This window comes from Dermochelys coriacea, chromosome 22 (assembly GCF_009764565.3).
Source record: "Dermochelys coriacea isolate rDerCor1 chromosome 22, rDerCor1.pri.v4, whole genome shotgun sequence".
Classification (NCBI taxonomy): domain Eukaryota; kingdom Metazoa; phylum Chordata; order Testudines; family Dermochelyidae; genus Dermochelys; species Dermochelys coriacea.
In genome coordinates this window covers 6,352,132-6,364,864 of record NC_050089.1, presented here as the reverse complement: position 1 = coordinate 6,364,864, position 12,733 = coordinate 6,352,132, and the positions used below count along the sequence as shown (strand labels likewise).

At 49.1% G+C, this 12,733-nt stretch overlaps 1 protein-coding gene across 6 annotated transcripts in view; it reads right to left on the bottom strand.

The window, feature by feature from the left end:
- Positions 1-12,733, bottom strand: part of ST14 (ST14 transmembrane serine protease matriptase) — a 53,320-nt gene that overhangs the window by 19,877 nt on the left and 20,710 nt on the right. For 5 of the 6 annotated variants that reach the window (XM_043500958.1, XM_038380798.2, XM_043500955.1 and 2 more), the window contains 5 exons: positions 4,573-4,732; positions 3,459-3,586; positions 2,876-2,946; positions 1,226-1,386; positions 332-367 (listed from right to left, as the gene is read on the bottom strand). In XM_043500958.1, the coding sequence (XP_043356893.1) occupies positions 332-367; positions 1,226-1,386; positions 2,876-2,946; positions 3,459-3,586; positions 4,573-4,729 (553 nt within the window). In that variant the 5' untranslated portion in view covers positions 4,730-4,732. Of the gene's footprint in view, positions 1-331; positions 368-1,225; positions 1,387-2,875; positions 2,947-3,458; positions 3,587-4,572; positions 4,733-7,238; positions 7,462-12,733 lie in introns of those variants that run through there. The other variant, XM_043500957.1, reaches the window with a different exon arrangement.

The window sequence follows — 12,733 nt, the reverse complement described above, 5'->3', positions numbered from 1 at the left end:
TGTGCTCTCTCAGGGAGACCTTGTTCTTTCTTGTTATTGTTTTCCTTTAGCTAAAAAGGAAAGATGCACTATCTATGGAAAAACCCGCCACTTGGGATAGGCCCACCTGATCCTAACTGGAGGATTCCAAAGTCAGGCCCAGTGAGGAGTTACATATTTGAAATCATGGGCATCCTGAGGCTTCTCCTGGCCACGAATGAAAACCCTTCCAGCAAATAGAACAGTTTCCTACAGCCCAACCCAGGGGGTTCCTAGTGGAAAAGAGGAATCGGTCCCACCCTCCAATTCAGGGGCAATATTCGCTGGCAAGAACAGTAAGAGTTACACTTACTGCCTCGTGAAGACTGGATTATACTGGGATCAGCAGCTACGAGAGAAAAAACATATTAGTAACAAGTTCGCTGCTCAGATGCTAGGCAGGGAGCACCCAGCCAGCCTGCGTTTGACAGGGGAAAGAGCATCTTCCCTGACAGCGAGAGCCGGGGAAGCTGGTCCTCTGCCCCCAAAACAAGCAGAGCTCTGGCTTGGGTGCCTTGGATCAGAGGGGAGAGGGCTCAGGTCTGGAGGCTTCAGAATCCAAGCCAATGAGCCACAGTACAGAGTTCTCTTATGATCTCGTCCCAGAGGGAGGTCTCCGGCTCTCTCCAGAAGCAGCAGGGAGAACTCTGGGTTTCCCCATGAGCACCACCTGCTTCCAGCTAGGATTCCCCACCGGGGTTGCGGAATCCTCCTTTCTCCCCAGCCCCATCGCCCTCATCAGAGGGGGCATGAGCTCTCACAAGCCAAAAAAAATGAAATCCCACTCCCTAGCTAGGCCCCACCCCAAAGAGTCCCTTAACGCTGCTACTGCTGCTTCCCCTACACCATCCTTGGAGCATGTCAGCTGTCCCAGGCAGCCAGCGCTTGTCAAATTAGCGCTTTGCCCTTCTGCAGAGCCTTCCCTCCAAGGACTCTCAAGCCATTCCCCGTCATTAACCGTCACAGCCCAGGCAAAGTAAGCAAACATCGTCCCCACTGTACAGACAGACAAACTGAGGCATGGAGCTGTTAAGAGACCTACCCACACCCAGCGAGCTAGTGGCAAAGCTAATAGGACAGCTTGTAGGCCTCCAAGCACAGGTCTATTCCGCCTCCCCAAGAATCACCAGGGGCATCAGGCAGTTCCCTCCCACCTGACCCTGAGCCCAACGAGGAAGAAGAGAAGGGCAATGAAGCCAGGACTCACGGAAAGCAGCAATCGAATTGACTTGCAACACAGGGTTCCGTGACTTGTACTCCACCGTTTGGATCAGACTCTGCTCGTCAACCATGGCCTTGTCGAGCGCCTTGGCCCTGTATGCTGGGACAATGAACTCCGACCAATAATAGGCAATGACGCTGCCTTCGCTGCAGGGGAAAAAGGAGCCAAGTTACCGACAGCATGCAAACACTGCGGGGAGGAGGAGGGGACAGGATCCGGGGACTCAGACTCTCAGACTTTAAGGTCAGCAGGGACCATCATGATCATCTAGTCTGACCCTCCTGCACATCACAGGCCACAGAACCTCCCCCACCCACTCCTGTAATAGACCCCTAACCTCTGGCTGAGTTACTGAAGTCCTCAAATCAAGTTACAGAGAATCCACCATTTACACTAGTTTAAACAAGCAAGGGACCCGTGCCCCACGCTGCAGAGGAAGGCAAAAAAGCCCCAGGGTCTCTGCAAATCTGACCCACAGGAAAATTCCTTCCTGACCCCAAATACAGCCATCAGTTAGACACTGAGCATGTGGGCGAAACCCACCAGCCAGACACCTGGGAAAGAAGTCTCTGTAGTAACTTAGAGCATTCCCATATAGTGTCCCATCACCAGCCACTGGAGATATTTGCTGGTAGCAGTCACAGATCGGCTACCCACCATCGTAGGCAGTCCCATCATCCCATCCCCTCCATAAATTTATCAAGCTCAGTCTTCAAGCCAGTTTGTTTTTTTGCCCCCACTGCTCCCCTTGGGAGGCTGCTCCAGAACTTCTCTCCTCTGATGGTTAAAAATCTTCATCTAATTGCAAGCCTCAACTTGTTGATGGCCAGTTTATGTGTTTGTTCGTTCTTGTGTCCACATCGGCACTTAACTTAAATAACTCGTCCTCCTCCCTGGTATTTATCCCACTGATGTATTTACAGAGAGCATGCATATCTCCCCCTCAGCTTTCTTTTGGCTAGGCTAAACAAGCCAAGCTCTTGAAGTCTCTTCTCACAAGGTAGGTTCTCTATTCCTTGGATCATCCTAGATGTCCTCCTCTGCACCCGTTCCATTCTGAAGTCAAGGCCCAAGGCCTAAGCAGCGGAGGCTGCAGAGAAGGAGGGGACACTGCTCTCACCTGAAACACCCTGGCTCAGCCTGGTTCTGAGGCTCTTGGGGCAGAAGGTGAGCCAAACAAAAGGGCTGAATATGGCCTTGTCAGGAGCTCTGTTCAGGGAAGGGCCCTGCCAGACTGAGTCACCCATAGAGAGTCTATCCCTTAATACCACGACTAGGCCCATCACAGACCAATGTCACTTAATTCGCCTGGTGCCGCACTGTTCCGTTCCGTTTCCTGGAGGCTGCCATTGGGTGCTCTCATTCAGAAGCAGCGTGCTACAAAGACGACTCATTGCACTGGGCTCAAGTCCCAGTGAGGTCATTCTTACTTTCTTAATCCAAATTAAAGGGAGCCCGACTGGAGAGCTCACAGCTGCTCTCTGTGCATGGGGGGAAATTGCTGCAGTGAGGTGGGTCTGTCCCATGATACCCCAAGGAAGGTGAGTTTTCGCCTCCCTGTAATTTCCAGGATGTACCAGCTCTCTGCCCCCCACTTACAGGCTCAGGATGCAACTGTAGGGATGCAGCACCCACCTGAATGCAGTTATTACGGTCTCCTTGTGATAAGGGCCAATGTCCTGATTATTTTTATAGATCTCCTCGATCTTAAAAAAAGAGAGAAACACATTAAATATACAGAAAAGCACTTAAAATCAGGAGCAATTCAATTCCCAGCAGGTCTGGATGTTAAAAGAACAGTATCAGGTTAAAAAAAAAACTAACATCACAGCCAAAGATTGTGAGCCTGGGAACCTAAGGCAGGCTTCTGAGTCCATATTTAGACACCTACAAAGCCATGGGAGGACAACGTCAGTATCATTCGTGAGGGGTTCAGATACTTCAGCGATTGAAGGGGTGTTGGCATCCTAGAAATGCCTACACATCTGGATCCGTGACCCTTTCCACAGTACTGAGCTCGGCCCAGAGAGCTCAGGTGGACATATAGAAGGCCGTTACTGCAGCCAGAGGGAGGGATCAGGCCAGAAAGTGCCAAATGAACTGCAGTGCAGTGTGCAAGATCCCAGCACCCATGACAAGCTCTGGGGTGGGAAGATGGCTGAGCTGAAAGCTCCCTCTGGGGAAGCCCCACATGGGGAGGAGTCAGCAAGTCCCTTACCGTCTGCTGCACCTTCTTGGAGAGCATGGCAAACTCGGTGGAGCTGGAGTTCTCGTAGGCGTCAATGAAGTTCAACTTCAGAATCACCAGGTGGCCATTGTAAACCTTCTGGACAGGGGCTCTCCGGTCTGGAAAACGCCATCGCAGAAAGAGAAAGGCTTTCAGTGCAGCTATCAGAGCGAGAGAGCCTGAGCAAGACCGGGAACTCAGGGGTCCTGGCCTCCTACTCTAACCACTGGAAAACACAGGCCGACTGACCCCAGTCATCGGCGAGCAGGACTGAACCTGGGACCTCTGGAGCTTAGTGCATGACCCACACGCTCCCTAGCTGAGGAAGCACATCCCGAGCTTCAGAGACTTCCCAGCTGAAATCCCAGATGAGCTGCGGGCGGGTGGGATCGGACCTGGGACCTCTGGATCTTAGTGCATGAGCCTCTACCACATGAGCTAAAAGCCAGACTCATTAACTCTCTCTCTAAGTGGTCTTGATGTCACGAGATGGGAAAGACCCACACACCTCCTGGGTGTGGTGGTTACGCTACCACATATAGAGCTATAGAATTTAAGGCCAGAAGGAACCACTAGATCATCTAGTCTGACCTCAGGCTAATTGCCACCCCCTGCCACCAAAATCAGACAAAGTCTTCCAGCCCGGAGGAGACTCAACTGTTGTGTGCCACAGGCAGGGAACAGGAGGAACTGGGATGCTCAAGTGCCAGAGGCCCCCGCAATGGCCACCCCACTTTCACCCACAGTACCTCAGGAGTCAGTCACCAAGGGGGGGTACCCCAGACAGGATGGGCTGCTGCAGGTGCCCCCCCTCCCCCGATAGTGCAATTGAGCCACATAAGCCACACTAAGCAGAGAGGTGGCCAGCTTTTACATGGCACTTCGATTGCAAGCTCTGCAGAGCAGGGACTGAATCTTACTTCGGTGTTTGTGCAGAGGACAATACAATGGGGCCCGGGGACCCAAAAAGCAGCATTGTTCATTTGTGGGCAGCTCATTTGTGGGAATTAAAGCCCTCTGATCTGGAGGGGTCAGGCGCCATGGGCAAGCCCCTCCAGCCGCCCAGTCTAGCTGCAATGTCCAGGCAGGAAAGCGCCACACTCACATTTGAAGTGCCACACCAGGAGGCCGACAATGAGGGAGATGAGCAGGAAGACAATCAGCACAGCAGTCACCACCACCCATCGCTTCGGGCCACGCTTCTCCACCTTCTTGGCATTCATGGTGGGGAGGAACTCCACCCCCTCCTCCAAGCCGTTCATGTCCTAGGACAGGGAATAGGGGACACAGAGTTAGAAAGCTCATTGCTACAGGCACACCACGCCCTGGTGCCAGGGCTTCTTGGAGCAGAGGAACAGGACTGGAACTCTAGAGATGTGGGTTCTAGTCCTGGTTCCCCTCACAGCTTCCATGAACATGGAAGCACAAAGATCCCATTCTCTGATTGATTGATTGATTGATTGAATAAATAAATCAATGTCTTTATTTAGGAAGTTTTAACGTGTTGACAATTCTAGCCACAAAATGATCAGATAATACAACAATCATTACAACAGCGAGCTTCTGTCTAGAGAAATATTATGCCGTAATCTAATCATCGGACCTCTCTATGTAAAAGGGTGTTACCATTCATCCTCTTCTCTTTTTAATAATGACCCTTGGGCGGTGCCAGAGCAGTCATTGGAAGTCCTCTCTCGCCACTGATCAGGGTTAAAATAACCCCCTTCTCCCAGCTCAACAGCACCTTCTCCCCAAGAGCCTCCATCTCACCATAGTAATGGGCTCCAGTGTCACCCCTGAGGAGCATTAAATAACCCCCCGTGCAATAATTCAACACATCATTGCAGAGAAACTCACTAGAACAGTAGGGCAACGTCGAAGTGGTCCTTGAATCCCAGACACCACAGTTGGCGAACGAACACACACAACGACTGGGTCCTAACGTACAGGCCTACCCAATGAGATCAGCTCTGCCAGAAGACTGAGCAGGTCAACATTCCACCTACCAAAGGGCCTTGGTGCACATATGCAAATCAATGAGTTATAACCTTACGAGAACTTTGTCTTCAAGCTGATGAAATAGGAAGTTACCCAAAACAATTCTGCAACATTCGTGCACCGCACGCAGCCAGCTGCGTATTACAACACACACCAAACTATAAATAACTTGCAAAACTTTCCTGAGAACAGGAAAGTCAACATGCTTCTGCAACCCAAAATCAAGCAGCTCCTGTATTCACAAAAGGCAAATCAATCCAATGCCAATTAAAGGAAATCAAAAGTGAAAACAGACCGAGCGTGTGAACACATCAGTCAGGAGCTGTGACTGCTTAAAGAGAGGAGACCAGTGAGACTAGAAAGTGTGATGCATGCAGCATGTGACCACTAAAGTCACTCAGAGAGGGATGGAAGCAAGTGGGACTAGTGGTTATCACAGGGAACTAGGAAACAGGATTCCATCTCCAACTTGCTTAGTGACTTTGGAAAGTTACTTAAACTCACCCGGAAATGGGATCACCACGAGAGCCTTGTGAGATTGAGAGAGAGAGGTGTGTAAAGTGCTTTGAAATGCTTGGTTGAAAGAGTCTACGGACATGCAAAATGTTCTAGGTTCAGAGAGAAGCTCATGCCATAAATTTCAGTAGCCTAAAACCAGAAACTCTCATGTGGGATACTGGGAGAGCATGAAGGAGCACGCAGATCTAGAGAGCACAGAAACACAGTGGACAAAGATACTCCATCAGGATGTGGGCACCACATGGAGCTTGGGCTCTGTCCAGACCAGCAGGCTGCACCGTAATTCATAGGGTAGCAGGAGGTCAGAGCTCCCTGGTCCTGTCTCCACTCCAGTTTCCAGTCTTGCCATAAATCACCACCAGCCTGTGCAGGAGGCAGAGCTTTCTTGGGGGCTTGGCTTAGACTGTGGAACAAACTCCCATGGGCACTAAGGACCATCCCAAACCTCACACCGCCTCCTGCTTCAAGTTCCAGGCACACCACTTTGACCTGCTGCCTCTAACAAACGCAGAGCAGCATGGAAACAAACAAACCCCAAACAAAACACTCCACAGCATACAACTCTCCCCCTGGGGAGAGGATGAGAGAGGCAACAGAGTACACAACAGATTTTAGTTACTCACAGCTGGAAGGTGCTAGGATATCAGGGTGATGAGGGCTGTAGAAGAGCACTAGCAGTACCAAAATTTGCTCGTGTATATGCACCCTTAAGTACAAGGGTAAGCAAGTATTCACCTCTCATAGCTGCGGAAACTGAGGCACCGAGGGGCAAAGTGACTTGTCAGGCAGTGGCAAGGCTGGGAGTTGAGCCCAGGTCTCCCCGCTCTAACCATTAGACACCACTGTTTCTGACACTTGACTGTGGGATGTTCATACGGGGGCATCCTGCCCAAGAACAGGACTCCAAGAGTCAAGCTGAGAAGTTTGCCAGTGTACGTCTGAGCGTTTGAGTGCTAGCTTTAATAGAGTCAAATCTAGGAGCAGCATCCTTTCCCCCATGGCTCAGAGCGCCTGTTGAATCATTTGTGGTTTTCACAGTTATGGAGGGAACGCCACACAAATGCACTCCAGAGCAGGGTCAAGGAGTAGAAAGGGGCCTGACTCAGCTGCAGCAAGAATAGACAGAAACTGAGAGGCTGCAGGGAGGTGCTGATGAACTCTGTGCCACATACCGGGAGGGTTTCAGTGACACACACACGGAGCTTCACTTTCTCACAACCCCTGCCCCCAGCTCGCCTCACCCCAGCCACGTACCTGCAAGAAGTAAACTCAGCCAGGCTGGGTCCCTCCCTGGCAACAGCCCGTGCATTTCCTTCCAAGATCACAGAAAGATGGGCAAAGAGGAAGGAGCAAGCATGCGATATATTCTGCTTTTGCTTCTGTTTCTCGCCAGCCTTGGGATGAACTGTGGTTGCACACACTCCGTATGCTCAGTCATTGACGCAAGGAGGTGTCTCATTTTACACTTGCTGCATTTCCTGTTTTATGCACCATCTGGAGGGCATGGCAGAGTTTTAAGAATCTAAGAACCTGCCGTCTAGACACACCCTACTAAAAGGGGTTCAAATCCCACCTGAGCTAACACAGCCCTTCTTCCTGCTTCATACCATTCACCATGCCTTTCTGAGCCTCTTTGACACCAAAACCTACCTGCTAGGAAGGGATATTAAAAACCCCAGGGCACTTCTCATGAGAGCAGGGGTTCGGAGCTCCAGTTCATTGGCCAAGTTTCTGCTCCCCCATAGCAAGCCGGCTGCCCTACTTCTCATCCAGAGGTGGCTGCATTTCTGTGCTGAAGGGGTGCAATTTGTGAAGCGCTCTGGGACCCTTGAGCTTGAAATGTGCCAAGTATTGAGCAAGTCCAGGCCACCTCTCCCCTCGAGCACTGCAGTCTACTCCAGCCTTAACTGCTGCCCAGCTCACCTTCCCATCCCCTTCACCCTGGCCATGTCACCTCTCCTCAAGGCTCCTTCTGGGCTTCCCACAACAAATCCAAGGACCCCTGAGGGTGAGACCCTACTCAGCCACCTCCTACCCAATCCATGTATCTGCTCTCCCCGGCTATTTGCGCTAATGCTTGCAACGCTCTGCACTGCTTGTCACTTATTCTCAACTTTGCACCTTCCCTTATTTCCCACCCCCCGCAAGTTTAGAATAGTCTCCCACTTCCTGTCTGCTGCTGAGCCCAGCCCTCTCCCCTAACACTCCCATAATTCCAGAAATACTTCCTACCTTGCCCTCTTCCCCAATAACCTCTCCAAACCCTCTCTTTCCGAAGCCATGGCCTCAGGCCTTTTATCCCAAACTGGCCAGGACAGAGAACACGTTCTACTGACAATTTGCTAAACCCTATGTAATGTAACCCTTTGTAAGTAATTATTAAAGTGGTCATTGAAAGGCCCTGGATACTAAAAGAACACAGTGTTCTCAACAGCTCTTTCAAGACTTCTCTTAGTTACTGGCTGAATGAATTAGTCCAAGACTCAGAGGCACATCTTTCCCATAAAGCCCTGGGAGTCAGCTCTATTAAGATGGCTTCTAGCACCCACTTGGCTGTCTCTCCATCAGCTGACTCTGAGGAGCGTTTGTAAACCACCATGTACAGCTGTGACTTGATAATCAGATGGCTTGTCCACCAAAAGAGGGAGAAGAGCAGAACCACCATGAAGTCCATGATGGCCCATGCCATACGGACCTAGTTTACCCAGACAGCACGTAATTCCCATGAGGCTGGGTGCAACGGAAGAAAGGACAGACGGATTGTCACAGAACCGAAATATTGCACAAATGGACCAATTTATTGTGCACATTGATCGGGATGGACAAACAGAACCTCCAAGAAGCTTTGGTTCCAATTGGTTTCCAACACATTTCTCCTCAGTATCAATAACTGGCCATAACCAGAAGCCATAAGATACCTCCATCTAGGTCATTTTCACAGAACTCCCAGCTCTCCTGATTTTATCATTCATTATAGCAGTTGCTTTTCTTAAAACTCTGGCTCTGAAGTCATGTTATTCCCTCAGAATCTCAGCTTTCATTTGAAATAAAGGAATAAATAACAGTCTAGCTTCATGGTTATAGAGAAAAGCTTGAAAATGCAAACCATGAAGACTCAGGAACCAGAAAGAAACTAAAAAGCCTCCAATGTAGCATTTAAAAGCAAAAATCTCATCTTCTTTGAGCCAATCTCATGCATGTCTGGAATTTGATTCATGTGCTTTGACTGCTTTGGGATGGCAATGCTGTCCTTGCCACACTCCCAAATGTGCTCACAATCCCCTGGGGAAACCTCCTTCCCTTGAGGCTTCCAGCCCAGTTGTGCTGACCAAGAGGTTCAGAATAGAATGAGGTTGTCTGGATGCTTTTCCAAATCCAGCCATGACCCTTCTGAGGTCTCCTCCCCTCCAGCCCCAGTATAACCCCAAGAGCCACGACTACATACAAGAGTCTTATTTTAAACTAACCATCCTGAAATCACTGCTCTGGCTGTCTCATAGGCTCCCCGTGGACTCCCCCGCACCCACTTGGAGTGGGGAAAGCCACCTGGGGCATCTCACCCCAGCTGGGAACAGGGTCCAGCCGCTCAGCTCCCCAGGGGGGCAGGGGGCAGCTAGGCTCTAGCTGCCTGAGCTGTGAAATTGACAAGACAGCCAACAGGAGGGAAGCAGTGTCTACACAGACACTGCATTGCCCTAACTAAACTGACATAAGCCTCTGGTGGAGGTGGAGTTATGATGTCAGTATATTAGGGAACTTACATCGGCGGGAGGAAGGCTGTAGGGTGGACACTGACAGAATTAGGTCAACAAAGACTGACTTTTGTCAACCAAACTGTATAATGTAGACCAACCCTGAGTTAATGTTCAGCTGCGAGTTAAAATGACAGATGGCCTCGTGTCTCGAGAGTGGTGTGAAGGGAGAATAGGGCTCGGTGCCACTCCAAGCTACCCAGTGATTGACATGGCTCCCCACCAATGGCAGACAAATCCAGCTGAATGTTATCTAGCAGAATGTTTTTGTCCTGTCGTTAAAAGCTGAGTCGTGGGAATCGAGAAATGACTCAGGTCAAATGAAACCAGCCCACAGATTAGGCAATAGCTAGGAAGGACTTGTGATCGGATGGGCAGAGAGCTATAAAGCAAAGACTGGAACAGGAGATCTGCTTCCAGCGTCTGAGAACTGAATGTATTTGGTGAATGATTTTAGGCCCCCAGTTTTACTTAGTAAAGTTGAATCTTCTGGGTTTTTCATTGATCATTGCATGGGAACGTAGCAGCTGGTGGAAGATGCCACATTAGCAGCCCTGGAGACTGAAGGCTGAAGTCCTGTTTAACCACAGAGCGCCTATGGCACGAGGAGCAGCAATGCCAACTGCTCCCGCTGCCCCTTACTGTTATGTCCTCTCCCTGGGCTGCATGTGAGACATCCCAGGAATGCCAGTGGAACCTGGCTCCCTGCATGCCGTTAGAGAACATGCCACTGGGCCACCTGCAGTCTTGCTTCTTTAACCGCCCGCCCTGCAGGAAGAGAAGGTTTTTTTTTTGTTTTTTTGTTTTTTTAAAAACAGCAACTCAGGGCTGGTCTACACTACACAGTCAGGTCTCATCTGACCAAGCAGGGCGGCTGGACTGGAGCGGGCATCTGACCTTGATTCAGGGCCATTCTGTTCAGCAAAGTTTTTTGCTGTCATTTGTAAATAAGTCTTTCAATTCAAGACTCCAGTTCCCAACGTGTGAATCCAAAGACCTGCCCACCCTAGGTCTCATCTGCCCAGGCTGATGTTTAATAAGGATTGGTCAAACAAACACCAAATATGCAGCCTGGGGCCAGGTCTACACTTGGAAGGTCTTGTCAGTACAACTATCCTACGCTGACAAAGCACTCTTAGAGGGGATGCAGCTTATATCAGCAAAACCGCACAGCTTTGCCAGTACAACTGTGTCTACACTGAGGGCTTTGCTGGTACGTCGGTCAGGGACTGCACCTCATTACACCGCTGGCCAAAACAGCTATGTCCGACAGAAGTCTGCAATACAAACCCGACCAGCGGTAAGTGCCAGAAGGGGCAAAAATAGCACCACATCATTCATAGATACTAAGGTCAGAAGGGACCATTCTGATCATCTAGTCCGACCTGCACAACGCAGGCCACAGAATCTCACCCACCCACTCCTACAAAAAACCTCACCTATGTCTGAGCTATTGAAGTCCTCAAATCGTGGTTTAAAGACTTCAAGGAGCAGAGAATCCTCCAGCAAGTGACCCGTGCCCCATACTACAGAGGAAGGCGAAAAACCTCCAGGGCCTCTTCCAATCTGCCCTGGAGGCAAATTCCTTCCCGACTCCAAATACAGCGATCAGCTAAACCCTGAGCATATGGGCAAGATTCCCCAGCCAGATACTACAGAAAATTCTTTCCTGGGCAACTCAGATCCCATCCATCCAATATCCCATCTCAGGGGATTAGGCCTATTTACCCTGAATATTTAAAGATCAATTAATTACCAAAAATCACATTATCCCATCATACCATCTCCTCCATAAACTTATCGAGTAGAATCTTAAAGCCAGATAGATCTTTTGCCCCCACTGCTTCCCTTGGAAGGCTATTCTAAAACTTCACTCCTCTGATGGTTAGAAACCTTCGTCTAATTTCAAGTCTAAACTTCCTGGTGGCCAGTTTATACCCATTTGTTCTTGTGTCCACATTGGTGCTGAGCTTAAATAATTCCTCTCCCGTATTTATCCCTCTGATATATTTATAGAGAGCAATCATATCTCCCCTCAACGTTCTTTTAGCTGGGCTAAACAAGCCAAGCTCCTTAAGTCTCCTTTCATAAGACAAGTTTTCCATTCCTCTGAATCATCCTAGTAGCCCTTCTCTGTACCTGCTCCAGTTTGAATTCATCCTTTTTAAACATGGGAGACCAGAACTGCACACAGTATTCCAGGTGAGGTCTCACCAGTGCCTTGTATAATTCAACTCAGCCTTCCAAACCAGACAGGTTTGGGGTGCTCCAAGTCACTAAACAAATGGATCGCACTTTAATTCCCCATTCACAAACATATGCTCAAGAGAGACTATTTCAAGAAAGACTTGCATCCAGACAAATTACGTCCAACTCTGTGTTTCAGACACAAGTGGCTGATGCTGCTCCCAGTGAAGTCAATGGCAAAACTCTCCTGGATTTTAGCAGGAATGAGACTTTAGACACTCGGGTCAAAATTTGCAGTAACAAGCTTTCCATAAAAACCTTTACAGTAGTAGATGCCTTTTTATCTCCAAGTTTTCCTACACATATATTCAGTGATTCTGATGGAAACAGGGTATTTTTGTCCAGTAAGGACGTGATTTTCACTTGAAACTATTCATATTAATTTGAATGGGAATTCGGCAGCCCAATCTCTTTGATTACTTTGAAAAATCCCATCCTAAATGTTCCCCTGCAATCCATACAGGTCCATCATGGTGCCGCATCGCAGAGCCAACTGGAAGCAAACTGACTAGTCAGTAACTAACTGCTGAAGTGAAATTGATATATCTATTTCCCTTGTCCCAACACAAGAACCTAATCATGTCGTATTACAGTTGAAATCAGAAAAACATGAAAATATGATTTGTTTTAATACTGTAAGATGCAACAGCAATAATGATTAAAAATCACACGGGACTGCATCCCGCAGCAAGTTTTCAGACTTCTCCATTGAAATCAACAGAAAGTTCTGCTTAACCACCAATAGCCAAG